The following is a 27,834-nucleotide window of genomic DNA, read 5'->3' as shown; positions in this document are numbered from 1 at the left end:
ATCTAGGAAGAATATAAGAATCCTCTGGGTTTGCTAGGTGTAACTATACCCATCTCTTAAAACTCAATGCTTTTTTCTACTATAGCCCATTCTGTGTTAAATCTGTCTTCCAGACTACTGTGACTATTTCTGTATTCAACATGTCGAATTCAGACAGTGTTGAGTTTGATGAACATGAAGAAAAATTCATCCCAGAGAGGTACACAGTTACTGTAGAGGGAGGGGATGTTTCAGTAGTCCTTCTGATAAATGTGCATGCTATTTGTGGGTGCTACAGCAAATACACAAAGAGGTACTATCCTAAATATCAATTACCATGTGGAATTTGAAACCTTTCCCCCCCCCATAATGTATATAAAACTAAAAGAAATCCATGGGTCTGTCTTTGACTCTGGTGCATCTTGAAGCATATCAACTATGTGGAAAATAATTGTTGAATGAAGCTATGCAGCCCTTGACTATAAATCTATTCCTTATGTAAAGACAATCCTTGCTATTATAGAGTGTTAGGAATCTAATTCATGTCACCATCAGTCCATCTTCTTAGAAACACCAGGACACTGTTGGGTTGACGTTACATTCAGGGCAGACACACATTTATCAAAGTTCCAGTCTTTGCCTAAAACTTCCAGTCTTTGGTAGCACGTGCTGCCAGCTGCTGTCCTCAAACTGATGAGCTGGCTTGGCTCCTGGCATGGCTCTCTCAAAAGAAGTTAGGAAAATGAGACAGTTGGTGAGCAATTACCTTATAAGCTGTGTCCACATGAGAGGGGGATTATACAAAAAAATGATTAGAAAAGCAATTATGAATTTAAACTGTTCTCTTCAAACTAAAAAAAATGAAAGTTTAATTTATTTACATTTTCTTTTTTTCTCATTAGTTTATTTATTCACTTGACATCGCAATCATAGTCCCCTCCCTCCTATCCTCTTCCCCCAACCCCCCTTCCTTTTCTTATCAGAAAAGGGATGCTCCCTCCTCATACCAACCTCCCCAAGACATTAACTCAAACCAGGACTAAATGCATCCTTTCACACGGAGGCCAGGCAATGGAGCCCAGCTAGGGGAAAGTAATCCAAGAGCAGGCAACTGTGTCCATGTCATAGACAGCCCCCCTTCCGATTGCTAGGGGACCCACATGAAGATGAAGCTGCTTATCAGTGACATATGTGTCGGGGGCCTAGATCCTGTCTATGCATGCTCTTTGGTTGGTGCTTCAGTCTCTGTGAACCCCCATGGGCCTAGGTAGACTCTATTGGCCTTCTTATGGAGTGCTTGTCCCCTCCGAGTCCCACTATCCATCCCCCAGCTTTTCCATAAGACTCCTGGAGCTCTGCCTAATGTTATTTGGCCATCAGTCTTAGCATTGCTTTGGATCCTCTGCTGGGTGAAGCATCTGAGAGGGAAATTAGATTAGGCTCTTGTCTCTAAGCATAGCAGAGTATCATTAGTAATGTCTGGTCTTGAACAGTTTTATTCATTTCATTCTCCTGTTTGCCGGTATTTTCCTGTATTTCCTCTTTAAAGGTCTCTATCATCTTTAAATGATTAAATTTAAGGTCATGTTCTTGCACTTCAGTTATGTTAAGATATCCAGGTTTTGCTGTAGTAGGATAGCTGGGTTCTGGTGGTGCCATATTTTCCTGGATTTTGTTGAGTGTGTCCTTACACTGGCCTTTAGCCATTTCGTTGTCTGTGGTGTTGGAAGATTTAGAGGTCTCTGCTAGTCCCTGATGGCTGCTGCCTCTGGAATTGTAGGTAGATCTGGGGCCAGGGAAATGGTATATGGAGGGCATGGGGTAGACCTCACCACTGCTGCTAGTCCCTGATGGCTGCCACCTCTGAGACTACACGTAGCTGCATTTTCTTTTCTTGATATTTTTCAAATATAAGCTCTTACAATTTTGGGAAAGAAATTGAATCTAGATGTTGTTAAAAACATGACTTTAAAAATAATCTCTACATGAGAATATATCACATATAGAAAACAACCCACATAAGTCTATGTTTTATAATAAAGGAGAAAGCTGCTTGCCATTTATTATCTTACATTATCTGTTGTGATATTGTTAAGAATGTTAGCAATGTATAATTTGATGGGTCTTAAATGCTTTACTTTTAGGCACAGACCTTTGCTCAGATAAACTCTCAAATAGAAGCTAAGATTACAAAGCAGGAGGAAGTCAGCCATTGATTGACCCCTCTCTGCCCGGGGACATCAAGCTGTACCCTCATAACATGAAACTTCTGGCACCTTTAGAGCCCATTTTTCAAGTAAGGAATATGAGAGCTGAGAGCAAGGGGCTTTACTGTAATCTGTAAATGTGACATTATGCCAGAATGTAAACATTATGCCAGAAAACTTGCCATCATCAGTTATCTGTTGTTGTCATTTCAGGTTGGAAGTTTTTTATTTTTAAATCTGTCATCTCCAATAACAAGACCAACCAAAACTTTATGACAAGTCTATGAGAATAAATGTTACTTCTGCTATATTTTCTTATAATTTTAAATTAAATTAATTATTATTTATTTGTAAGTTTGGCCACTCCAAAAGTGTTCATTGCATGAAAATGAAACAGGAGGATGTACATGCATGGGCCTGCCTTGCAATACAGGTAGGTAAGCAGGGCCTTCACTGGGAAGGTGACACTCTCCAGTCTGAGGAAGCAGGACTCTAAGCTCCTCCAGTATTTGACAGAATAATGTGCCAGGCCAGGTAGCTGATGCAGAATGTGTGTAATTGTGACCAAGACACCTCAGGAGGCCTTGAGGCTAGACACAGAGTGGAGATGATGAGGTTGGGGAATGATAGCTGGAGGTCTTAAATTTCAGTTTTTAAAAATCTGTGTCTTTATTACTCTCTGAGACAGTTGCCTGCTCCCAGCTAAAAGCCTTGCTTAAATAATGTCAAGCTGATCTAGTGTTGCATCCTCTTGTCAGAACATGCTATGATTATCTTTTGGCTGTCACTTGAGAGGACAGTTGAGCCAATGTCTATATGTTCCATGAGGTTGTTAATCCCTGAGTGTCCTCCACATAGAGCTGTAGTAGGGGTCAGCTGACTTGCTGTACCATGAAATTGTTTCAAAAACTGTAAAGTGCTATGGGGCTATTATTCAACAGATGAATGGCCTGAGACCCTAAAGTGGGTGTTGGAGGATCTGGCAGGTCACTGTGGGGGCCTCGACTCCCATAATAATTACTGATAATTTCCTAGTACATATGACCATTTGCAACACTGCAGAACTCGTTGGTGTCTTAGATCACAGATGGTGTCTTAGATCACAGCATCGTGGCCATTAAATAAATGTTGTGGAAACATGCATTAGTGCAGACAGTTTAGCCAGTATGTAAGCAAAATCCATTCTCATTAGCCTTTCAACGTGAATTCCTGTGTACACACACACCACCGTACGTTTACCACTATGATTGTCTATGCATCTTAAAGCTGAGAATCTGTGTGAAGTGCAACTGGCAGGGGTGGGGGTGAGGGTGGGATGGCTGGCTTGTTTTTATGTCAAAACCACTTTTCAACTGAAAATAACTGATCCCCCCCCAGGTGTGTTGCACATGTGACTTGTTTTGTAGCTGCTAGGGTTAGAAGAGAAGCCATTTGGTTATCCAGTGGGCGGGGATGGCTGCTGTGAGCCTGACAGGGCTTGTCGTGCATTAGACAGATTGGGACTAAACAGGGTATTTGGTTTAGTTTGGTTGTAGCAAAGGCATCTTACAACAAGTGAACTTTCATGAAATTCTTGATTCAAATTAGAGGAGTCTCTAGGCACATGGAGGCAATTGGTTTGCTGATGAACATTAGGAGGTAATTTTGGACAATTTAAACTTTCAAGATGTATTTAATTTTAAGTATGTTGAAATAATTAGTTTCACATGTAAAGGCAATCCATATTTTAACATGTTAAGTGCTGATGATGCTGTATGTAGCCACTCTTTGTTTGACTTTATTTTGATAAGGAAAGTAGATGCCTCCCTGCAGTCTTGCAGTTCTCCATAATTTATGGTTTTGTGAGTGTTCAAAATTCTGATTCACAACTTACCAAGGTTGGTGAATTAGTATGTTTCTTCATCCTGGAATGAAATGCCTGAGGCAGGCTAAATGTAATGAACAGGTCTGTGTCACATGTGGGTGCAGGGCCTCAAGGATGCTGACATTGCTTCAGCTCTGCTGAGGGCCTTCTTGATGCTACATTTTGATGGAAGCACCTGATAGGGGAGAGATCAGGTGGTTAACGCAAGTCCAGAAGAGTGGGGTCCTTCCATCGGTCATTCCACTGGTATCTTTGGGACCAATAAGTCACTCTAAGGTCCAGACTCCTCACACAAGAACTTTTTAAAAATATATTTTATTAATTTTATTGTTTTTCCCTTACTCCCCTCCCCTATGACTGTGACTGAGGGGGACCTCCTCCCCCTATATATGCTCATAGGGTATCAAGTCTCTTCTTGGTAGCCTGCTATTCTTCCTCTGAGTGCCGCCAGGCCTCCCCATCCAGAGGATGTGGTCAAATATGGGGCAGCAGAGTTCGTGTGAAAGTCAGTCCCCACTCTCCACTCAACTGTGGAGAATGTCCTGTCCATTGGCTAGATCTTGGTAGGGGTTCGAAGTTTACTGCACATTTGTCCTTGGCTGGTGCCATAGTTTAAGCAGGACCCCTGGGCCCAGATCTACCCATCACAATGTTCTTCTTGTAGGTTTCTAGGAACCTCTGGATCCTTCTATTTCCCCATTCTCCCATGCTTCTCTCACCTAGAGTCCCAGTAGGAAGTCCTCCCCTCTGTCCCACTTTCCTGGTAAGTGAAGTCTTTCATGGGACATGCCCCTTGGGCTAATGTCCAGATATAAGTGAGTATATACCATTTGACTCTTTCTGCTTCTGGGTTAACTCACTCATTATGATCATTTCTAGTTCAATCCATTTGTCCACAAATTTCTTGGAATTCCTTGTTTTTAATAGCTGAGTAGTATTCCATAGTGTAAATGTACCACAGGGTTTTTTTTATCCATTCTTCTACTGAGGGACACTTAGACTGTTTCTAGGTTCTGGCAATTATGAATAAGGCTGCTATGATCATGGTTGAGCAAATGTTCTTGCTGTGTGCTGGAGCATCTTCTGGGTATATTCCAAGGAGTGGAATAGCTGTCACCCAAGAACTTTTAGGTGACAAACAGCATCTAAACCACAGGGAATTTCTGTTCTGGTTCGATTTTCGATGTTATTTAATATTCATTCAGTATATTGCATATTTTTTCAAGGTTATTTTCTCAGTCACATTCAGAGTCTTCCATAAACCAATTCGGTACTACCACTAGTTTCAAATGTGTATTGCTTCTTCCAGGTGGACATAGCTGACATTGAGAATGAAGAAAACCGTTACTCTCTGTTCATGGAGCTCCTAGAATCTAGTCACCATAAGGTTGAATTTCAGCACTTGATTTTACTCTTGCAAGCTTGGCCACCTATGAAAAGTGAGCGTGTGTAAGTATTAAGATAAGCTTAGCTAATTTGGCATCCTCTGTTTGAATGTCACTTTTGAAAATATACTATCTTCAGCAGAGCCAATGAAAGTGTGTATGGGGTGTGTGTGTGTGTGTGTGTGTGTGTGTGTGTGTGTGTGTGTGTGTATGTTAACTAAGTACTTGTGATGTACTGTACTAGTGAGTAGAAACTTATGATGTTTTTCTTTTTGAGGATTTTAAACATTTATAAGATGAAATATGATCTATACCTCATTTTTCCCTCATCCCCACCCCTTATCTCACTGGCATGTCCCCTCCCAAAGCCATATCTTACTTTGATACCCCATGAAGTCCACTTATTGCTGCCTATAGGTGAAGTGCTATCTTCTGCAGCATGGGAATCTACCAGTAGCTACATCCTCAGTTTAAAAAAAAATTCTTCATCCTTAGTGACTGTCCACTGCCACCAACCCCTCAGTAAGTGTGGGGCTGGAGATTGCCTACCCTGGCTATGCTGAGTTTGTGGCTTGCTCTTGCACAGTCCTTGTAGAAGACAGCATTTCACAGCACTCCGCCACATTCTCTGCCTCTTACACCCTTCTCCTACCTCTTCCATGTTATTCCCTGAGCTTTGGTGGTGTTGGGGTTCACATAGATGTCCCATGTAAGGGGGTGCAAGGCCTCTCTTATTCCCAGCGCTTTGACCAGTTATCCACTGGCTGCTGTCCACTGCAAAAGGAAACTCCTCTGGCCAAGATTAAGAACAACCTAAGCCTATAGATATGTGTATACATATTTAGAAGATAGTTTGACAGGATAGTTATTTTGCTAAATAACAAGTGCTACTCTGTGTTCTGGGACCTCCCCATGCATGGGCTTCTGACCAAATTACAGTACCCGGAGTGAAGTGTAAGCCTGATAAGTTTTGCTTTAAAAAAATGTGTGTGTGTGTGTGTGTGTGTGTGTGTGTGTGTGTGTGTGTGTGTGTGTGTGTGTGTTCTTCAGGAAGGTAGGTATGTACGCCAAAATGGAGGCCAGAGCACGACCTAAGGTATCTCTCTGTCTTCACACTATTGCCCGAGACACTCAAACTGAAGCTCACTGCTTCAGCTGCGCTCTCAGCACCCTCCCCTCTTAGACCCAGTGCTGGGATTACAGACACATGGCTGGTTTCTTATGTCTGTACTGGTGATATGACCTTGTGTCTTTAGGACCAATGTTTGCAGGGCAAGTACTGTTACCCAGAAGGCCATCTCCTTAGTCCCCTAAAGTTATTATTTTTGCAGTTTAAGGTATAACAATAGAACTATATTTTGAATTTCTTTTTTTGTTCCTGGCAGTTTCATAGATGGTTGATTTGTTTTTTAACATGGGTCTTGGCAATGTCAGCATATAGTTTTTTCCTACAGTTGATAACCTCCCAATTTTCATTAAAAGGAGTCACTTTATGGCTTCTCTTTTGCATGTCTGATTTCACTAATCTTCCTGTTTGAGCAGGCTGCTGCTGTATAAATAAGGATAGTTGAGTGCAGGCACTGTGATATGTTGACATCTATTAAGAGAGATGGGTACTAAATGGTTAACAGAAAAAAGCCATATACAGCATGGATACACTGGATCATATCCAGTTGCTTATGGAATTTTTCTTTTTTATGTTTGAACCATGTTTTTCATGGGGAACTGAAATCACACAGAGAAATTCTGGATTTAAAAAGGTATATGTGTGTGAGAGAGACCATTATTTGAATTCGAAGACAATTTAAATTGTTTTTGAATTATTGGAGTATCTTTCTATTTCTCCCTGTACCTAAGCCCAAATGTTTTCTTCAGGAGTACCATAACCATGTCAGATTTATGATGTGAGCACAGTCATTTTGTTTTGATATTTTCACAATGAAACTTCTCACCTGATTTTTTTTAAAACAAAGCTTGCAGTGCTATGTTGAGAATTCGTATGGAACAAATAGTTCCCATTTATTAAGCACTCACAATATTGAGAATGCAATTTACATATATTACCAATCATCCACACAACAATATACAAAAGTAGCATTACCTAATTATGTAGATGAAGCAATTGGGTCTCAAAAGTTAAGAAACCTGAGGCTGTACATGGCTAACAAGTGAAGGAGACAGAATCCCCACCAGGACTGGCTCTGTCATAGGCTTGGGTAGTTTCCTCTCTGTTCTGCTGAGATTGACACTCATACTAAGTGGGGTTCTTGCCTCGTCCTTGTGCCATTGGCCATGGGACTCACCCCTTTGCTTTGGGAGAAGGGGCCAGGGTTCCTTTGAACACATCACTGCCCGTCTGAAACATGAGGCCCTGTACCCCTGCTCAGCCCTGTTCACTTCAGTACTGGTCATTTTCAGTACTCAGGGAGCGAGTCTGCCCTAGGCCAGTGACCCCTCCATGTCCTGGAATGGGAAGAAGGATGCTTCCCTAAAAATGATTTACCCTGGAGCAGTTGAGGAGCAGAAAAGAACATCCAGGAGACACTTGTCACCTGAGCCCCAGGGAGGCACTGTTAGGAGTGAGCTCCTGACACAAACTGAGGAGAGTGGCATCTTCTGTTCATTTTCTCAGCAGACACGCTAAGAAAGAAAAAGAGGAATGGCTTACGCCTCTGTCATCTGTGACATGGCGGTGCACTGACTTGTGTTCTAGGGTGAGATTTACCTGAACTGTGGAGTTCGGGCTTTGTTACTGTTTAAGACAGAGTCTGGTTTTGTAGCCCAGGCTCTCCTTGAACTAGTGACTCTCACTCCCCTGTGTCCTACCGTGGCTGGCTGTTGCAACTGGTCTACTCCCCATAGGATCTTCATTTTCTCTGTGAGACGCTTCCCTGTGGCCTTTCTAAAGCTACTCGGGGCCTGCAGTTGCTTGCTAAGTTCAGGGTCCTGCGTCCAAAGCTCCATTTAAAAATCGTTGGAGCAGAGGAGTGAGAGCCACTGTAAGCACTTTATTTCAGAAAGTGGGATTATTCTTCTGTTTTTTAATTTATCACACTTGTAAGAGCTTTAATCACCTCCAGTGTGTTGTATATTTCTCTGTAAGGAGCAGCATGGCCAGCAACCCGTGGATGAGACTGGTGACCATGCTGCTGACCCGATGTACAGCAGAGGACAAGCAGGAACTAGGGGACGAGGTGTTGAAGATCTGCCGTTCTCTGTACAACACCAGGCAGATGCTGCCCGTGGAGGTGAGTGGATGCTGCAAGCAAACGGCTTTCCTGGAGATGTCCTTTTTCTTCTCACAGCTCCCTGTTCCAGGCAATTGTAGTCACTGTACTTGAACACCTAGCTTAAACAATTCTGCTAAAGGCCAGTAATTTGTGATGGATCAAATGAAAACAAGCAGCGGTGAGAGGACGTCTGGAAGGTGTTTTCTTTGTGCCAGTGCTTGGAAACAGTATTACTTTTACAAGTCCCAGGACATAGACCAGTGCAGTTTCCCCTGGAGGCCTTTGTTATGGCCAATCCACATTGATATTCCAAGGGAACTCAGTAGTTCAGTTCTTATCTGTCTGAACCAGGCCAGTTGTACCCTTTAACCAAGCAACCACTCTGATCCTTGCATACTTCTGTGTGCCATTATAAGGAAATCGGGTAGCCACAGTAGCTACTCTCTGTAATGTACAATGGAAACTCAGCCACTTCATTTTGACCTTTGGTTTTTATTTGACCCCATGTTTTAAGTGTCACAGGAGTATTTATAATATGTACAGCATAGACACATTGTATATGCTCTGTTAATTATAATAACTGCTATATGTCCACTCAGCAGTATACCATTTGAGGAACTTGTATGTCTTAAACTTAAGCTTAAGTTTAACTGATTCATTGGTTTTGAGTTCCTGCCACATAGGAGATAAACTTGAAACCAAAACTATAAATCTGATGCTGTAAATCATCATTGTGATCACCCAGGAAAACTTCTTTTACTATGGAAGAATATTTAATGAATTATTTTCCAAATTTGGGACTGAGCAAGTGTTTTTTATTGGATTTTTAAAGTATTACTTGTTTAAAGAACTCTTCCAACCACTGGAATGACAGATATTCTGTGAAATATTTTAAGTACCAGCACCTAAGGCACAGTGGAGTGTGTGTTTGGAGCTGTCTACCGGGGCCTTCTGCTGTCAGCTGCTTGTTTACATATGGTCAGCTCTGCTGCATCACAGAGTGCCCAAAAGGGTCTGAACCTGGTAGAGTAATCTCATCAATGGGACAAGATTCAACACTCCACAGACAGTGAGGTCAACATGGTTTCTAATTTGCACCAAAGTAAATGTATGCAGACACCTTTGGCTTCACATGAACTAAAATGAGGTATTGTCCAATAATGACCAAATGTCAGATTTGGCTTATAACTGTTCTGCTGAATTGAATGCGGGTCAGGAAGATATTCCTTAGGCTCTCGTGTTGCTATCTGGCAGTCCTGTCTCTTCCACTGTGTCTCCAGCTCTAAGGGGGCTGGGCTGAAGCTCCCTGTGGGTTACTAATCACCACCACTCTTAGATGCAAGTTCTCATGGAGTTGGGGAGGGAGTGGACTAATGGAAGTAGTCATTATAGTCTCTCTGTTTAACTTGATGGGGTGAAAGGTAAATAATTACTGAAGGAGTGTTGCCACCTCTGTGACTCCAGTGGCTTTATAAGTGTAATTTCTTTCCTTAAGATGGGTATACGTATAAAGAATGTTTCTTGCATTTCATGATCACAGGAGATTAGTAAATGATAAGGAATTATTTTTATTGTTAAATGTGCTCAATAAAAATTTAAAGTGCTACTAGGGAGAAAATATAATTATAAAATAGAAATGTCTTGAATTTATTTCACCACAGTTCAGAGTTGCTCAGCTTAAACTCAGAACTCGATAAAAATTCCCTTCACCATGGTGCTAAAATTATCCACTGCTCAGCCAGGTTTGTTCTTCCTGTGGCTAGTCACGTGTATGCTCAGTTGTGACAGGCGCTCAGGTGACCCACCTTTTCCCTTATCCCTATTTCTCATCCCCTACAAAGCTCCATAAATTACAGTTTTTCTTTCTCCGATAATTCCTATGCTTTTTTTGTATTTCCAGAATGTTCCTCATTGTACGTATTTCCTTAATAGCCATGATAGTTTTTCTCATGGAAAATATTACCAGCAAATTAAAATCACCACTTTCCCTAAGTCATGTATCTCACAATTTTGCAAGTTGTGGAGGCTGCTTCTCAGCTCGCATCCATGAGATGTAAGAGATTTCCTTAAGAGCCAAGGATACACGGGATAAGAAACATAAAACAAGTTCATGCCATTCATATATCTACAGCTCCAAGCTCCTGCATTTGTAACTGGCCCAGCAGTCTGTGACGTCACTGGGGCTGAGCAGGAGTTAGAGCCACAGAAGCTACAGGCCACTGTGTGACAGCAGGTCACCCAGGAACGAGCCTGGCTAAAGCCATGTTGGAAACATCAAGAGTGGCTGCTTGTGATAGTGCCAGGAGCTTGGGTTAGACTCCCATGACATCCATGCTGTCTCCTTTCTGCCTGCTTCATCCTCACCCTCATCTCGTTAATGGGACTAAAATGCCGTCTTTAAAGGGTTTTGGAACAAACCAAATGCCATAGTGTGTACTAATGCCTAGCAAGCATAGCAGGGGGGTGGTTCAGGTCAGAACTCCTGAGTCTCTAGGAGGAGGTGATAGATGGAGGCACTTTCAGCAGCCTGAAGTCAGGTCCATGCCCAGCCTGACTTGAACAGCTCTGGAGAACAGGAGAGCATGGATATCCCCATCCCCAGCACAGCCTTCACCTGCACCACGGCCTAGAACAGAGGGAGCAGTCAGCTCCTCTGCATGTGTGAACACCACACACCTGTTCACACTCTCTCTGCAGGCTCAAAAACAGATGTTGACACTTATCTACTGAGTCCTCACAGGTTTTATAAAGGCAAAAAGAATGCTAGTGAACTGCTCTGATTTCCCTGGCAACATCAGGCTATAGAAACACTGCCCAATGCATCACTACACATCACAGTCCACAGGGAGAACACACTCCAGGGTAAGGCTTGTCTCTGAGCTTAGGGGACTTATCTGTCCCCTTTCAAGGGCTCTCTATCTTGCGATTGTCATGTTCTGACTGTCTGAAGTGTGAAGTTGTCAAATGCAATGCTTTTGTGGTTCTCTCTGCCTCTTGGCCTTATGGCAGTTCCCTGTGTAAATCTCTGAACGCTTCTCTCACAATGCAAGCATCAGAGCAGATTCGGCATAAAAGACTGAGTATTTGGGCAATAACTTAACTAAGAGTCTATACTGTACTCAGGGACCACTTAAACTGCCATCCTGTATCCTCAGGGTCCTTGCCTGGGCTATGTGCTCTTTGCCCTTCTTATCACAAGGTAGAGAAGCCTTACTTGAGGAAATGCCCCCATCAGAGAGCCTGTAGACAAGTGTGTGAGGCATTTTCGTTTTCTTGATTAATGATTGATGGCAGGGTACTAAGAGAGACTCATAGGCAAATACTTTTGAGTGTTATATGTACCATGTAACTTTGGAATACAAGAAGCTTTGCTCACCCTCAAAAAGGGGCATATGGGTGAGTACAGAAATATAGCACAGGAGGTAATGTGTGAAGTAAAAACTACACTGGGAATGTAGAAGGGAGGCTAAGCTGGCCAGTTAGAGGTGCCGGTCTGGTGTAAGTCACTATTCCTGAGGAGACATAAATCAGTGTCTACTTACCCCAGATAGGGAACCAACAACAGCCCAATGTATGTACATCACTGACGTGTAGCTCATTATGCCAATGAGTTTTATTGGGGGTGCTTACAGGAACAGAAGTGACTCACACAGCTGCACCCCAGTGAATGACAGTTCACAAGAGCAGGGACCCTGGGGCTCCCTTTTCAACCTGCAGGCAGCTTACCAGTTTGGAAAGTGTCTTATTCATCTCTCACCTTTCTCATCTCGCCTTGGAATGATGGATAGGGATGCTGAGAATGCCCTGGGTTTGAATGTTGCATGGTCTCTGTTCTGCTGTTGTGGAATAGCACAGCATAGCAGTCAGCCCCATGCCGCCAGTGACTCTTCACTCTTTCCCCAAATAGTTTTGCTTTAATATAATGGGGCTACATTCATTGTCTACTCTTTGGTTGAGTGTTCAGTTCTTTGTGTCATAGTTACTGCCAGAACACTAGAGGTAGCTAGCTCAGCAGGGCACAGCAGTATGTGGGTCCTCATTCCTATACTTTTATTGTGTATCTTCTGTCTCTGTGTTGTAAAGGATTATCTTCTGTTACCTTAAGATTCAGAGTCCTTTCTCTGGTGACAGGTTCATCAAGTAGGATAAAAAAACCAACCAAACAAACAAACAAACAAAAAAACAAACAAAAAAAAAACGAGAATAACGTTTAGGTATACCTGTGGAGACACACAACTGTTCATTGTGTGAATCACAGGTCATTTTCATGATGATGAACTATCTTAAGAGCTCCGTTTGCCTAAATGTTAGAATTCTAACCATGCTTTAAAAACACTGTTTGCTGATGTCCTTTGTCTCAGTAGATAAGAGCTAGATATTAGCATCCTTAATAGTTGATAACAGCTGCTATAAGGCCTGTGCTGTATGCTCAATACTGTACATTTATATTAACATTAATTTCTCAAGATACACAACAAAAACTGCAAAATAGACACATATCCTCCATTTTGCTTTTAAGGAAAGCAAGGCTCTGAGAATTAGAATAAATTATAGCACTAGATGCTCATAGTGAGTACATCCTACCACTCAAAGCAATATTATACACAGATGTCTGACCACCTAGCAAGATGGCTACAGTTTATCAGGATGGGAATGACATGGACAGCAGCTCTACTTAGATACACACACACAATACATACATACATACATACATACATACATACATACATACGTACATACATACATATGTACATACATATAAAACAGCCATACACACATACAATACATATATACATAAACATAGCCATATACACACATGACACATATATACCTAAGCATAGCCATACATACACATGATATATATATATATGTATACATTATACATAAACATAGCCATACACACACACACACCCCAGAGGTGTATAAAGGTTCATTCAGCAGATGCATCACAGGGTTGCACTTTGTTGCCATGAGTGGACTCACCTCACCAATGTGATTTCAGGGTGTGAAGGAGCTATGCCTGCTGCTGCTGCACCAGTCCCTCCTGCTCCCGTCTCTGAAGCTTCTCCTGGAGAGTGGAGATGAGACTCTACAGGCCATGGCCCTGGAGCAAATCTCAGCTGTCACTAAGGTATGCCCAGTTGAATTTGATACTGTTCTTATTACCAAAAATGGAATGTAGTGCTTTTATTCTCATCAACAGTAACCATGATTGACTCCCATCCACTTTATAAATAGCATTCTCTGACTGCAGTGGCTGCCTCTCTTCCATCCAGACAGTACACACTTGGTTTCTGAGACCACAGACTCATGGAACAAAACTGTTCCCCAGAGAAACAGCATCTCAGGCTCACAAACTGGCAGCCCAGGCTCTGAGTCACTTGGGATTTGTGTCGGGTTAATTTGAGCCTCACTTGAGGTTGGCTTCCATCTTCCGGGCTGTACCTAGGAGCTGCTCACAGACAGAAGCATTTCCAGCAGCACTCACTGCAGTCATCTGAAGTCTAGAGATACTATCTTCTAGAACCTGAGCCTCAGCTGAAGCAGGGTTTGGGCTTGAAAACAGACGTGCTGAAGTCACATTTGGAGATTCTTCCTGCAAGGCTGGTTGTCTTGTTGTGATGACTGTGGAAAGCAGCACTCTCTTCCCTTTGAAAGACACACAGTCTCTAGTTAGATAGCTCAGGGTTGTGTTTTAGCAAATTCACGTTAAATGATCCTTCCCCAAATCCTTCTATGGAGACATCATTGTTTCACGTGAGTAGTGTGTGCGCACCCATATACACACATACACAGATGCAAGCGTACTTCTGTATACTTTTACTATCTGTGCTATTTGCCTATTTACCAAATGTCTTCTGGGAACCAGAGAGCAGGGAATTCTAGAACAGAGGTCTGTGCTGGCTGCAAAGACAGCTAAGAAATAGATGAAAAGATAGCATTGATAAGTCATTGTATTAATGACAAAAATACCAAATGTTACATAAGTGGATTTGGCAACAGTCATTGAAGAGCTGTTGCCTTTCGCCAGCTGTGTCCTTTAAGTACTGGAAGAGTGTCTGGAGGAGTTGTGGAGCAGCCACAGCTGTCACTGGCCAGACTGAAGTGCTCGGGCTTGATCTGTTGTTGGTGTCTTCTAGTCTCCCTCCTGCAGATGTGAATTTTCATGTTTTGTAACTTCATAAAAATTGAGAATTATAGAATTTTTTCCTCAGCCTGTTTTTCTTATAAACTCAAGGAAGGAGGAAGAAGTGCGAGCTGAACACAACCAGACTGTGATTCTCCAGCACATTCTTGTCCCTCCACGAGCCTTAGTCCCTGTTTAGTCTCCGTGAGTTCCTGTCGCTCTAGGGTCTCTTGGAAAACAAGACAGTGATGTATTGAACTGCCCTCTCCCTCATCATCCTTCTGTCACACTCCTGGTTAGGATTCCATAGGTGAGTGGCCTTTCTGTCACACTCCTGGTTAGGATTCCATAGGTGAGTGGCCTTTCTGTTACACTCCTGGTTAGGATTCCATAGGTGAGTGGCCTTTCTGTTACACTCCTGGTTAGGATTCCATAGGTGAGTGGCCTTTCTGTTACACTCCTGGTTAGGATTCCATAGGTGAGTGGCCTTTCTGTTACACTCCTGGTTAGGATTCCATAGGTGAGTGGCCTTTCTGTTACACTCCTGGTTAGGATTCCATAGGTGAGTGGCCTTTCTGTTATACTCCTGGTTAGGATTCCGTAGGTGAGTGGCCTTTCTGTTACACTCCTGGTTAGGATTCCATAGGTGAGTGGCCTTTCTGTTACACTCCTGGTTAGGATTCCGTAGGTGAGTGGCCTTTCTGTTACACTCCTGGCTAGGATTCCGTAGGTGAGTGGCCCTTCTGTCACACTCCTGGTTAGGATTCCATAGGTGAGTGGCCTTTCTGTTACACTCCTGGTTAGGATTCCATAGGTGAGTGGCCTTTCTGTCATACTCCTGGTTAGGATTCCATAGGTGAGTGGCCTTTCTGTTACACTCCTGGTTAGGATTCCATAGGTGAGTGGCCTTTCTGTTACACTCCTGGTTAGGATTCCATAGGTGAGTGGCCTTTCTGTCATACTCCTGGTTAGGATTCCATAGGTGAGTGGCCTTTCTGTTACACTCCTGGTTAGGATTCCATAGGTGAGTGGCCTTTCTGTCACACTCCTGGTTAGGATTCCATAGGTGAGTGGCCTTTCTGTTACACTCCTGGTTAGGATTCCATAGGTGAGTGGCCTTTCTGCTACACTCCTGGATAGGATTCCATAGGTGAGTGGCCTTTCTGTTACACTCCTGGCTAGGATTCCATAGGTGAGTGGCCTTTCTGTCACACTCCTGGTTAGGATTCCGTAGGTGAGTGGCCTTTCTGTTACACTCCTGGTTAGGATTCTTCCATAGGTGAGTGGCCTTTCTGTTACACTCCTGGATAGGATTCCATAGGTGAGTGGCCTTTCTGTTACACTCCTGGTTAGGATTCCATAGGTGAGTGGCCTTTCTGTCACACTCCTGGTTAGGATTCCATAGGTGAGTGGCCTTTCTGTTACACTCCTGGTTAGGATTCCATAGGTGAGTGGCCTTTCTATTACACTCCTGGTTAGGATTCCGTAGGTGAGTGGCCTTTCTGTTACACTCCTGGATAGGATTCCATAGGTGAGTGGCCTTTCTGTCATACTCCTGGTTAGGATTCCATAGGTGAGTGGCCTTTCTGTTACACTCCTGGTTAGGATTCCATAGGTGAGTGGCCTTTCTGTTACACTCCTGGTTAGGATTCCGTAGGTGAGTGGCCTTTCTGTTACACTCCTGGTTAGGATTCCGTAGGTGAGTGGCCTTTCTGTTACACTCCTGGATAGGATTCCATAGGTGAGTGGCCTTTCTGTCATACTCCTGGTTAGGATTCCATAGGTGAGTGGCCTTTCTGTTACACTCCTGGCTAGGATTCCGTAGGTGAGTGGCCTTTCTGTTACACTCCTGGCTAGAATTCCATAGCTCAGTGTCATCTCTCATTGTAAAAATTTTTTATCTCAGTGCATGTGGCAGAACGGAGACTAGAGCAGGGAGCTAAGGGGCACTAGTGGACCTCCAAAAGAAGGTTCTCTGAGCTTATGAAGTGCTGCATCATGCCAAAACTCTGTACTTAAGTTAGGTCTGTGCAATCAGATGCAGTGGCACACGCCTGTAATCCCACCCCTTAGAGAGGCAAAGGCAGGTAGATCTCTGAGTTTGAGGCCAGCCTGATCTACAAAGTGACTCCAGGACAGCCAAGGCTAATCCTGAGAATAATCCTGTCTCACGAAACCAAAAACCAAACCAAACAAAAAACTGCTCTGTGTACTGTGGGCAGTATGCCTAGGGCCATGAGGCTAGAACCAACCAGCTATGCCCTTCAGCTTGAAATTAAAAGCAGCAAGTCTAAATTGCTTACATGTTTCACTCACTATATAGAGACAGTCACATTTAGAAGCTCAGTGATGAGAGTTTACCCTAAAATAGGTGTTTGCGTGAGGACACCATGCCTGTGCCCATAAAAATGTATGTCACCAAAGGCATCCTCAGATATATCACATGCTCCAAAAAGTTAAAATCTAATAGACTTATCACTTTGAAAATTTTAAGTTTTTTTAGGTAACTTCACTCTCACATTCAGTTTAGAAACTAAACAGTAAGGTCTCTAATGCACATCACCCAGTTTTCCCAAGGTAAAATCTAGTACAGCTACAGTAATCCTGACTAGGACTGTAAGCACTGTTATGCCCTATTGACCTTTTTTTATATTTCACCAGCTTTCCACCTCTCTGGTAGTTGCTCACAGACAAACAAATTTTTTAGCAAACAAGGATTGTAAGCGCTGACATGACCTATTGCCCTTTTTAAATATTTCACCAGTCTGGTTTTGCAGTGCTATGGCAGGTAGATCTGTGAGAAGAACTACAGTCTCAAACCATGGTGTCTCTATGACAGGGGTCTTCATTCTGCCCTCTGTGGCCTCAGAAGCCTTGGCAACACTCATCTCATCGTTATCTCTGTACACTTGTCATTTCAAGAGGACTGGATAAATGAATCTGCAATTGCCATAGTCTGTCGTTGCTCTCCAACACTGGGAAAGCGTTCTTCATACACCCTCAGAGAAGAGCATCAGCAGGCTGTGTTGTGTGGTTTTGGGCAGCTGTTTTAAAGCATCCACGGTTGTTGGGAGAAAACTAGAAAGTGTCTGCTGCTTTTTTTAGTTCTTTCCTTTAGACACTCAGTCTGCCCATTAGTAAGGGCTAAGGTTCATCGTAACTTTAGTTTCCCCCTTATTGGTTGTTGATAGTAGCTCCTGTTGACATTAAAAAAAAATAACATCTGGCAAAAGAATCCTCTGATAGCAATTGGTCCACACATGCACAGATCTGAGAGGAGAATCGCCCACACTTGCCTGCTGGCAGCATGTGTTATTTCGCTGTGCGTTATCTGATGCTGACAGCCTTATAGCTGTTTGCAGTTATAGGGAGCCGCTTAAGTGCTGAGCAGGCTGCCGCTTTCCCCTCAACTGCACCACCCTCTTCTCCCTCTCAGCACTGCTGGAATGGCATGCCTCTACTCTTTAGCACAGGAATTTATACAGATGGCCAGAAGCCTCTCTCCTGGGCAGGAAACACAACATCTGTCATGCAATGATACTGTCCATGAAGAGTCAAAGCCCATTGTGAAGTCTGCTGGGGGTTTTCTCCCTGAGTCTCCCTGAGATTGAGAGCTTGCTTACATGCCAAGAAGACTGTTCCTTGCAGTGCTAAAGCTCATTTCTAGGTTCTCTTTCTCTCTCTTCAGGTTAAAATCCCCAAACTCATTTCAACAAAGTTAGCAAGATGTATTTTACTTGTCTTGTGAAATGAAATCATCTTTGATTACTATTCCAAATATCCGGTGGCTCCTGCTCCTCACTGTGCCCTTCTCTTATGCTTTCTTGTCCCTCTGCGCCCCAGTCCATATCCCAGACTCCTAGTGTAAAAGACTAAACCATGTTTCTGACCTTGCTAAGGGCCTGCCTCCCTTAATGATGACTACATCTCTCAAGTCCCACTTGTTTCCAAGTGTGATAGCAAGCATATTCCCTGTCTCCTCAACAACACTTCTTTGCTTACAGATCAATGGGAAGTGCCTTCCCCTGTCACGGTGAGAACATTGAGACACTGGGTTACAGCTAGTGAGCAGCCAGGTGTAACTTTCAGACATGCTGAGTTATGTTGCCTTGATGTCATTGTTGTTGTTGTTGTCATTGTCGTCACCGTCATCGGTAACTGTATTGTGTACGTTAACTCCAAAGAAGTGACACTGTGGAACTAGCCATGAGGTGTTAATATAAGCGCTGAGAAAGCTGGGAACAGAGCTGCCACTGACTCACCCAGCTGGGCTTTCTTTTTAAGCTGTTCATCTACCCAGGATAAGGCTGAACACTGCTGAGGATGGACCACTCCCATACCACAGGGTATTGAGCAATTATGAGCTCCCTAAAATAAGGCTTCACCCTTTATCTTGTGCACATGGACCTTAGTCCTGCCTCCCAGTGGCTCAGAGTGAATACGTACTCTCTTTCATGACAGTTCTTCACAGTGCCAGCCAGTGTGATGCTTCCATCTTAGCATTGAGGCACCAGAAGTGGGCAGGTCATCCTGTGACCAGTGTCTGAGCTGGAGGGAGAACCTTAAAAGCGCTCTGAAGAGCCCGTGTAGGTTGTCAAGCTTCATTAAAACCAAGGAGCTCACCTCTCTTTGTCCCTTCTAACTTCTCATTTTTCTCCTAGTTCTCCCTAGCAGGAGTTGCTCTAGTGCTGGCTTACCCTTCAGTGTTACCTCGTCAAGCTCACACGCTTTCCTTCTTGATGAACTATGATAGCAGGCAGATCATGAGCTGCTCTGTGTTCTTCTTTGGTGTTCATCCTAGTATCAGTTGAGATTTTTCCTAACTATATTCAAACAAATTTCCGTATGAGTGGTCCAGTGATGGAAGGGAGTGGGGTAGGGGATGCTTTCCTACCTGGGATTTAACAGTGTTACTCTCACTATTCTTCTAGCTCTTTTGGTGGTGCTGTTTTTGCTCAGAACTATGGACATTCACGTCAGCCTGAAAGTCATAGCACAGTTCCTTCTCCACTGTCACCAGTTGTCATCTGTGCAGCTGTCTTGATGACAGAAAGTCTGTAGTAGCACCTCCCAGGGCCTGGTTGCCTCCTCCCATGCAAGAGAGCTGCTGGCTCACCCATTTTTTTGAACCTATTTGACTTCCAAGCAACCAGTTCTAAGCAGCACTGGTGGTTGTTAGAGGCAGACACACTGAGCACCTATGTGCTCAACCCAATGCTGTGTGAATAGTGGAGAAATTTGCAGATAGCTAAAAAGATGAACTATGTCACCATCACTCTGTGTTTAAATGAGGTGTTTCTAGGACAGAATGATTCACAGACATCTGTGAAGTGGAGCCCAAAGTCTAGCATCCCCCTGTGTTCGCAGCTGTGAGCAGGCTGCATTTCTCAAAGGTCCTCTCCCTGATTTGTTAGATCGTAAGCCAGATAGATGGCTTGGCCAAAGTGTGTGATTAGCTGTTCTGCCGGAAGCTGAACTTCTGGTCTACTAAGAAAGTAGAATCAGAATGGCATGTTCAAATACAGAATACAGGATGTTTTCATTTGAAGTGTACACTTGTGTTGCTCTTTTGTGCAATTATTGGTTAATTTTTTAATAACTTATAAAGTATTAGTATGTGTGAAAAAGACAAATGTCCTCCCTAAAGTAAATGATGAAGCCTTGTATGCATTACGCTGCTGGAATGCAGCTTCCCTCATTACTATAATTACTCTTAGCTTGATGGAGATCCATACAATCAAAAGCTTTAATTCAGAGAAGGTTCGTTATGTGTTGTTGAAAGAAGAACTAAGCAAATAACTTAATAGTTGAAAGACAGTAATGCTATATGTCTGCATTTATACATTTCTTTCCCAAGAGCTGCAGAGTTTTTTATAGTGTCGTGGACACACAAAAGAGAGATGCTTCTCTTCGTGTCTTTCCTCTTCTGGAAAATTCCTTATTCCTATTTGTGTGCTATAATATGGCATGGCAGGCAATGTGCAAGGCACATGGAAGCTTGCATGACTGTCAGGCCTCAGACAGCACCATTCTGATGTGAAAGTGGAGTTCAGAGAGATGCCCTTGCAAGGCCACACAGATGTTTAGCAGCAGACTCTGAGCTAGAGACCTATCTCTAACCAGAAGGACTGTCTCCTGTTCCCACCACCAGACTATCTCTCACGCTAATTCATTTGTTTAGAGGAAAATCAACCAACTCTTCTGGACTTGGCTCATGATTATATAAGAGAGCCAAACTGAGACCCAGAAAAGCATACTGTTTTCTCCTTTGAGGCCTTATTATACCAGTTAAGCCATTAGCAAGGGTATGTGACTTTCAGAAGCCAAATGCCAAAGCCAAAGTCAATTCCTGGAGAACTTAGGACTCATATTAAACATATTTTAAAAGTCAGAAAGTTACATACAAACACTAGTGCTGTCGTAGTGTGTGAGGGCAACTGTAGCAGCTCCACAGGCCAGTAGCTTCAACAGCAAGACCTTCTTTTCTTACAGTTCTAGAGACCAGAAGTTGAGATAGGAGTGATGGCCAGGTTGTTTTCCTCTGTCTGACAGATAGGCTTCTCTATCTGCCAGGAGGCAACTATCTGTGGTTGTGCATGTGCCTTGCAGCTTTCATGTGTGTCCTCAGCTTTATTCTTTAAAAGGCACTAGTTGTAGTGGAGTGAAGCCCACTGCCGCCCTCACCTCACCCTAGTCACCTCTGGTAGTTGTTCAGTAGAGAATGGGTGCAGGGCAGAGGAGGGAATGGGACACAAGACAGTGCAGCTCATAATGACTCAATATTATCTCTCCTGGAAAGTTATACTATACAGAAAATTAAATAAAGAAGAAAATATGTACATAGAAAAGCATTCTTTCGAATGCTTCAATAATGTCAATTTAAAACAGCTGAAAATTTATAGTAGAAGTTAAGTAATGGTGACATCTTTTCATTAGGCTATTTTGCAGCCATTAAAATTTTTAAACATGAAAACCATAAAAATATTCTTAGAATTCTTAGTCTTATGAAATGACTGTCAGTTCACAGCTGCTGGAAGGACAGCGCAGGCAGTCATGCTCTTGTGTAATGCAGGATTGGAGGACCAATTACTTTTCCAAAGTTTTTTGTTTTCAAGAATAAGGAGTGGTTAGGATACAGAACATGGAGAAAAGAAACTTCCCTCTGGGGTAGGCAGCACCAGATCATTAATATCTTTAATTAGAATCTTAGACAAAAACAAGAAAGATAAAAAACCCTGAGGCCTAACAAGTTGATGCAGCGTGGATAGACCGTTCTGTGCCTAGAAGGTTGCAGGCTGAGCAGAGCAAAAGCAGAGTGTGGCTCCGCGGCCCTGATGAAAGAGCACAAGCCTGTGGAGAAGCTCTGACCCGGCTGTGGCTGCGCATTTCCTTTCTGGCCATTACACTTCTCTTTAAAGAATGGATCAGACAAAAGCTGTCTGTCTTTACTCTCACTGTTATTGTGTACAAGGGCACGCATGCCACAGCACAGTGTGGAGGCCGAGTACAACTTTTAGGAGTCCACCAGGGATAGAATGGAGGTCATCAGGTGTGGGAGGCAAGTCATCCCCACTGGGCCATCTCATCACCCATCCTCCTTTTCTACTTTTAAATATGTCCTTGAACTCACTCTGTAGCCCAGACTTGCATTGGACATCTGATGGGTCTGCCTCTCAAAAGCTGGAATTACAAACTTGAGCCACCGCACTCAGCTTTTGTTTACTTTTTCATTCTGTGTATTGTTCCAAATGTGCACAGAATAATTATTTCCACTGCATTTTCTTTGCAAATCTTGGCTTTGAAGCCATTCTGTGGGTCTACCAAGAGGCAGGCAGGAAGTCACTGAAGGAAATGAAATGAAGCAGTCACTACCATTTCCATCTCAAAATGCAAGATCACAATTTCCCCCAAGCCTTTCGTCCTCTCTGTTCATGATCAGCACAACTCTTGACTGCTTTTTCCTGGGGGCTTTCAGTGAGAAAACTGCCCTCCTGCCTGCTCCCTGCCAGTCTGTGGCAGCTCTCAGAGAGGCTGGGCCCCACTCACCAGAAGCAGCTGTGATGGGTGTCAGGCCTGAAGGAGCAGGAAGAGGGACCAGCCTTGGCAGAGGAACTGTTTATTTTAGCAGGAACTGTCCAGATACTCCAACCTTGAATACCTACTCAGGATAGCTCACTCGGCAGTGCCTGAGCTCAAACTTTCACCCAGAGACCTTATCAGACATTTGACCAGGGACTCCTGGCTGCCCTCCCGGAGGATGTGCTAGAGCCTTTACTTTGAAGGGTAAACCAGAAAAATGACAAGTGGAGTAACCCAGAGGCCATGTGACTGCACATGTACACAGGTAACAGTGTAGAGTGAAGCACACTTGTGGCCTGTGGGTGATGCATTCATTCACATCCTTGTTTTACAACTCTTGGAGTGCTACTGCCCTATGAGCCACCCTAAGCATGGGGGCTACATGAATAAACTTAGATATGGAGTCTCCACCTTGGAGGAGCTGGTGTTCTAGAAGCGAACCAAGAACAAACTAGTCAGAGATCAGCTGCCAGCACAGACTCACGACAGAGCACCCACACAATGGTCATCTATTATGTGCAGGTGGACCTGCCACAGAAGAGCCCTGTGGAAGCTGAGAACATTTCTCTGGGTGTGGGCATGTGATGGGGATGCAGGAGCTCCACAGAGTTCAGATTCACACTTGGAAAGTATGAAAGGCAGGGTTGGGCATTGGGCAGGCTTGGGTGGGGTCAGTATGGAAACCATTCAGAGCTACAGACACATGGGCAGCCCTATGAAGGCATGATGGGAACACTTGCCCTCATAGGACAGGAGAGCCAGTCTCTTATACCAGTTCCCTCTCCTCTATAGCATCCCCAAACAACATAACCCCAAAGCCCAGTAGAGACCAACTAAATATTTTCTAAGTCAGAGGTGCATGTCTAAGAAATTGGGAAGTGAAAGGTGTGGTAGCTTGTACCTGTAACCCTGACACTCAGGAAGCTGAGGTAGGAGGTTTCCTGCAAATTCCAGTTTTAGGCCAGCCTGAGCTACACGTGAGAGACGCTGCCTCAAAACAAGTGTGTGAAATGAGAACCAGAAAAAGAAAGCCCCAAGAATGCAGAGGTGCCTGCGTAGCAGCTTCCAATGCCCTGGGGATCATACCACAGCCACACTATAAGAGGCACATATCAGGTGTGTAGGGAGCCTGGAAGCCTGGCTAACAGAGCTTTAGAAAAGGTCACCAAGAAAGTGCCATTGGCACTGGTGTTTATGTCGAGTTCTGAACGGTCCTGAGCACTGTTGGTGGAGGCAGGAACTTATATGGACTTGCTTTCAGTCTTTGTGCCACTAGACAGTGTTCTCCTCTAAAGTACTTAACTCTTCATGGCAAGCAGGCAGGAAGAACATAGTGCGTAGAGTTTGTGATATACTTGATCTAATTAACCAGTTAATTAACCTTGACATGGCATCTCATTCTTGAGGTCCATACAACCACATTGAAGAGATGCTATGACGGAAGTAAAACCTGTCAATGCAGCTGTCTCATGACACCAGATGGCAGGGTGGTTGATATGCTATCCATGTTGGCTTGATATTTTACAAAGGAGAAAAACTAAGTAAATAAACAAGCTGTCAACGCTATGGCAAGCCACATGTAGCCTTGAAAGGTGAGGAGCCCTACAGGTCCCATAGGCTCCAGGGAGACCAGCTGCGGCCACTGTCCTGGTCATGTCCTCCTGCTTACTCTCGACAGTCTAGGAAGAAAGGCTTTCTTACCCTGAAAAGATTTGCTCTCATGTGGATCTGCAGTCCAGAGAGAACTGAGGCTAAAGAACTTAGAAGAAAAGACAAAATAGTAAATGTGATTGTTAGTTGCTCGGACTTTGAAGTGAAAACTGACTTAATGCAGACTGTGGCTCTCAGCAGAATGTTTGCACCTTCATTTTCTTATTGTGAGACTGAGTCATGACGATGCAGATTTCCTAGGCTGAATGGAAGGGGCTCCAAAGTGCTGCTTCTGCAAAACTGAACATGAAGTGTGGCTCAAGCAGGGTCTGGCCCATTGTTTCCTAATGTCTGTTATCTCACCTCTGACCTGCACAGTGCTGAAGTCCTCCTCGCACTGTCTGGGGCAGGTCGTCAAGTTAGACAGGTGTGCATGTTTCTGAAGGCAGCAGACTGCAGGGACAACCCCCATGATACTGAAGGCCAGCAGACTGCAGGGACAACCCCATGATACTGAAGGCCAGCAGACTGCAGGGACAACCCCATGATACTGAAGGCCAGCAGACTGCAGGGACAACCCCATGGAGAACACAGGGAGTTGGGAGAAAGATTGCAAATGGCCGCTCATGGTTTTCTTGTTTCTTGAAGGTGAATGACTCCAACTGTGACCAGGAGCTACTTGCCCTGCTCTTGGATGCCAGGCTGCTGGTGAAATGTGTTTCCACACCCTTCTATCCACATATCATTGGTCACCTTGTGGCCAGCAACCAGCAAGGGCGCTGGAATGCAGAAGAGCTGGCTAGGCATCTGCAGGAGGCCGGCCATGAAGTCGAAGCTGGGTCACTCCTCCTGGCCGTGCAGGGGACTCACCGAGCCTTCAGAACCTTCAGCACTGCCCTCAGTGCAGTGAGACAGTGGATGTGAACACAACAACCCATGACTCTGCTGCTGGCAGGAGATAGCATCAGACTCTAAAGCCTGTTCTGGAGCGGCATTTGTAGCAATTAATTGTTCTCGGCATTTCTAACAAGTCACAAATAAAGGTATATAAGTGGCAACCAGATGCCTGTTAAGTGCTTTCTTTCTCAAACTGATGGGTTGGCTGTGCTGTTACTACTGTTGAGTCTTTTTTGCCTTTTTGAAAAATTTCTGTGCAGAACGCTATACTTGAGAAAATTGTAAATAGTGGCAATTGTGGAAGATATCCAGTGGCTTGGCCAGCTGCCGTAATTGGAGGAGGAATGGTCCTTTGTCCATGCATGGCTCAGGACAGTTCTTGTGACCTTAGGTCAATTAGTCTACCTCCCCAAACATTGGATCAGGAAGATGAAAATCAGTGTTATATTATGTACCTAACAAAGTTATTGAAGGGTGTGTGTGTGTGTGTGTGTGTGTGTGTGTGTGTGTGTGTGTGTGTGTGTGTGAAGCTCCATTGGGTATGTAGAAAAGGCTTATGAAATACTAATTGTCCTGCCTGTCCTCACTATCCAGAGATAGTCCTTTGTCCTCCTCCAGGACAAATACCCCTCCTCCTCCTTCTCCCTTATTCTCCCCCCCTTCCCTTCTCCATCAACCTCCCGTCTTTGCCTCTCACTCCCTACCCTTCGTCCTTCTAGAGCAAACAAATCTCCTTTGCTGAGAACTTGGTCTTGTGGTCCTGAGCAGAGAGCATTCCTTACACAACATCTGAAAGGTTTAAGCAGTTGCTATGGAGGGGTGGGGGAGGGGGGCAAGAACAAGTGTAACAAATTCACTCCAGATGGAGAGCAAGCAGTTGCAGAGTCAGTCCGGAATAGCACTGGTCTCCCTGCTGGTGTGCAGGGTATCAACCATAAATGTCAAATGCAGTAAGAGAGCACGTTGCCTTTCTGGTGAAAAATTCATCAGTTACCCCAGACTTTGCTCTTTGAAAACAAAGCAGAACAAAAATGCAATGACCTCCAGATTTACAGTGTAGAGACCTGGGGAACAGACCAAAGATGAGCCAGTGTAGCTTTGAAGTAGCCTTAAGGCACCTAGGTGTGGACACTGAGACCTTCAAGCAGGCTACTTGTTGCTGAGCCTGGGCCCTCCTCTGTAAACAGGATTAATAATATCTACCTCAGGGTTCTGAACGTCTCAGTCACTGGGGAGTCATGATGAAAATCGGGCATTAGCTCAAGAGCAAACTTGGCCTACACTGCCATGTTTACATCTCTATGAGGTGTCTTGGTCCCTCTGCTGAGCAAACTACATGATTCTTTTAAATGACATCATCCTTCCTTTCTTCTGGTAAGTATGACTCTGGGCTATACAAGGCCCTATCTCAAATTAAAACAGCAACAACAAATTGACATTGACATTCCCAAACTGCCCTCTCTCTCACTTATCTCTGAGGGCCTCCATGCAAAGCTATCTGGTAGGCCAGCTTCCTTAGATGTTTGCGGTCTGACCACACTGACATTCTCCATAGACAACTGTTACTATACTCTCATTTAACTGACTGGGGGGTAGATTAAGGACTTGTGAAATGTCAACAGCCACTTTTGAAGGTCACCTGGGCCAGAGGTTACCATGGGCTAGAGTAACTAGAATCACCCCAGAAGAATTGAAACACTGATGACTGAACCTCGAATCTTCCATCCCACACTCTGACCAGTAAACAGAGGTGGAGCCCCTACAGTGGCCCCTCAGAGATTGCCAACCACAGCAAGTGGGGGGACTGAACTCTGTCCTTGGCTCCCTGGCTCATGCCATCTGCCTGTTAGTCACTCACCTTCATTCAGAAGCAAATAGAAAACTGCTTTCCAGACAAAAGCTGTCATAATTAAACAGTCTCCAAGGTTGATTGGCTGAAACGTCAGTGGGCGTGGAGAGGCAGAATTTTGCAAGTCCAGAGCTAAATTATTTCATGCTTTCGTCAGTTCCCTAAGTAGCCATTATACTGTCCACCTAACATCCTTGTGACTATCAGCCAAAATCCCCCTTTAAAAAGTATTTTATGTTCATGAGTGTCGGCATGTATTTCTGTGCACAATGTGTGTGCTGATGCCACAGTAGCCAGAAGAGAGCATCATATCCTCTTGGACTGGAGTTACAAATAGTTGTAAGTTGCCCTCTGGGTGCTGGGAATTGATCCCAGGTCCTCTAGAAAAGCAGTGAGTGCTCTTAACCACTGAGGTACTTCCTAATCCTTTTCTCTTTTTCTTTTTGGAGTATACAAGCATATACTCACCTCCCACAACCCAAACTCAGAGTGTCACTAGCTTTGCAGTAAGACACCTACCTCATGTTTCTGTTCAGTGGTTTTGAGAAGAGCTGATTTATGACTTTG

General features: G+C 44.0%; 1 protein-coding gene across 2 annotated transcripts in view; it reads left to right on the top strand.

Moving 5' to 3' along the window:
• The window catches only part of NBAS (NBAS subunit of NRZ tethering complex), a 302,855-nt gene extending 277,276 nt beyond the window's left edge, over positions 1–25,579 (top strand). For both annotated transcript variants that reach the window (XM_084791395.1, XM_084791394.1), the window contains exons 49-52: positions 5,360–5,499; positions 8,539–8,683; positions 13,668–13,796; positions 25,170–25,579. In XM_084791395.1, coding sequence (XP_084647521.1) covers positions 5,360–5,499; positions 8,539–8,683; positions 13,668–13,796; positions 25,170–25,445 — 690 coding nt within the window. In that variant the 3' untranslated portion in view covers positions 25,446–25,579. The remainder of the gene's footprint in view (positions 1–5,359; positions 5,500–8,538; positions 8,684–13,667; positions 13,797–25,169) is intronic.
• The last annotated feature ends 2,255 nt before the right edge of the window (positions 25,580–27,834 follow it).

The sequence above is a fragment of the Acomys minous genome, assembly GCF_964271855.1.
Source record: "Acomys minous genome assembly, chromosome: 8".
Taxonomy (NCBI): Eukaryota; Metazoa; Chordata; class Mammalia; order Rodentia; family Muridae; genus Acomys; species Acomys minous.
The sequence above is the reverse complement of the archived record's forward strand: the minus strand, read 5'-3'. Positions and strand labels throughout refer to the sequence as shown.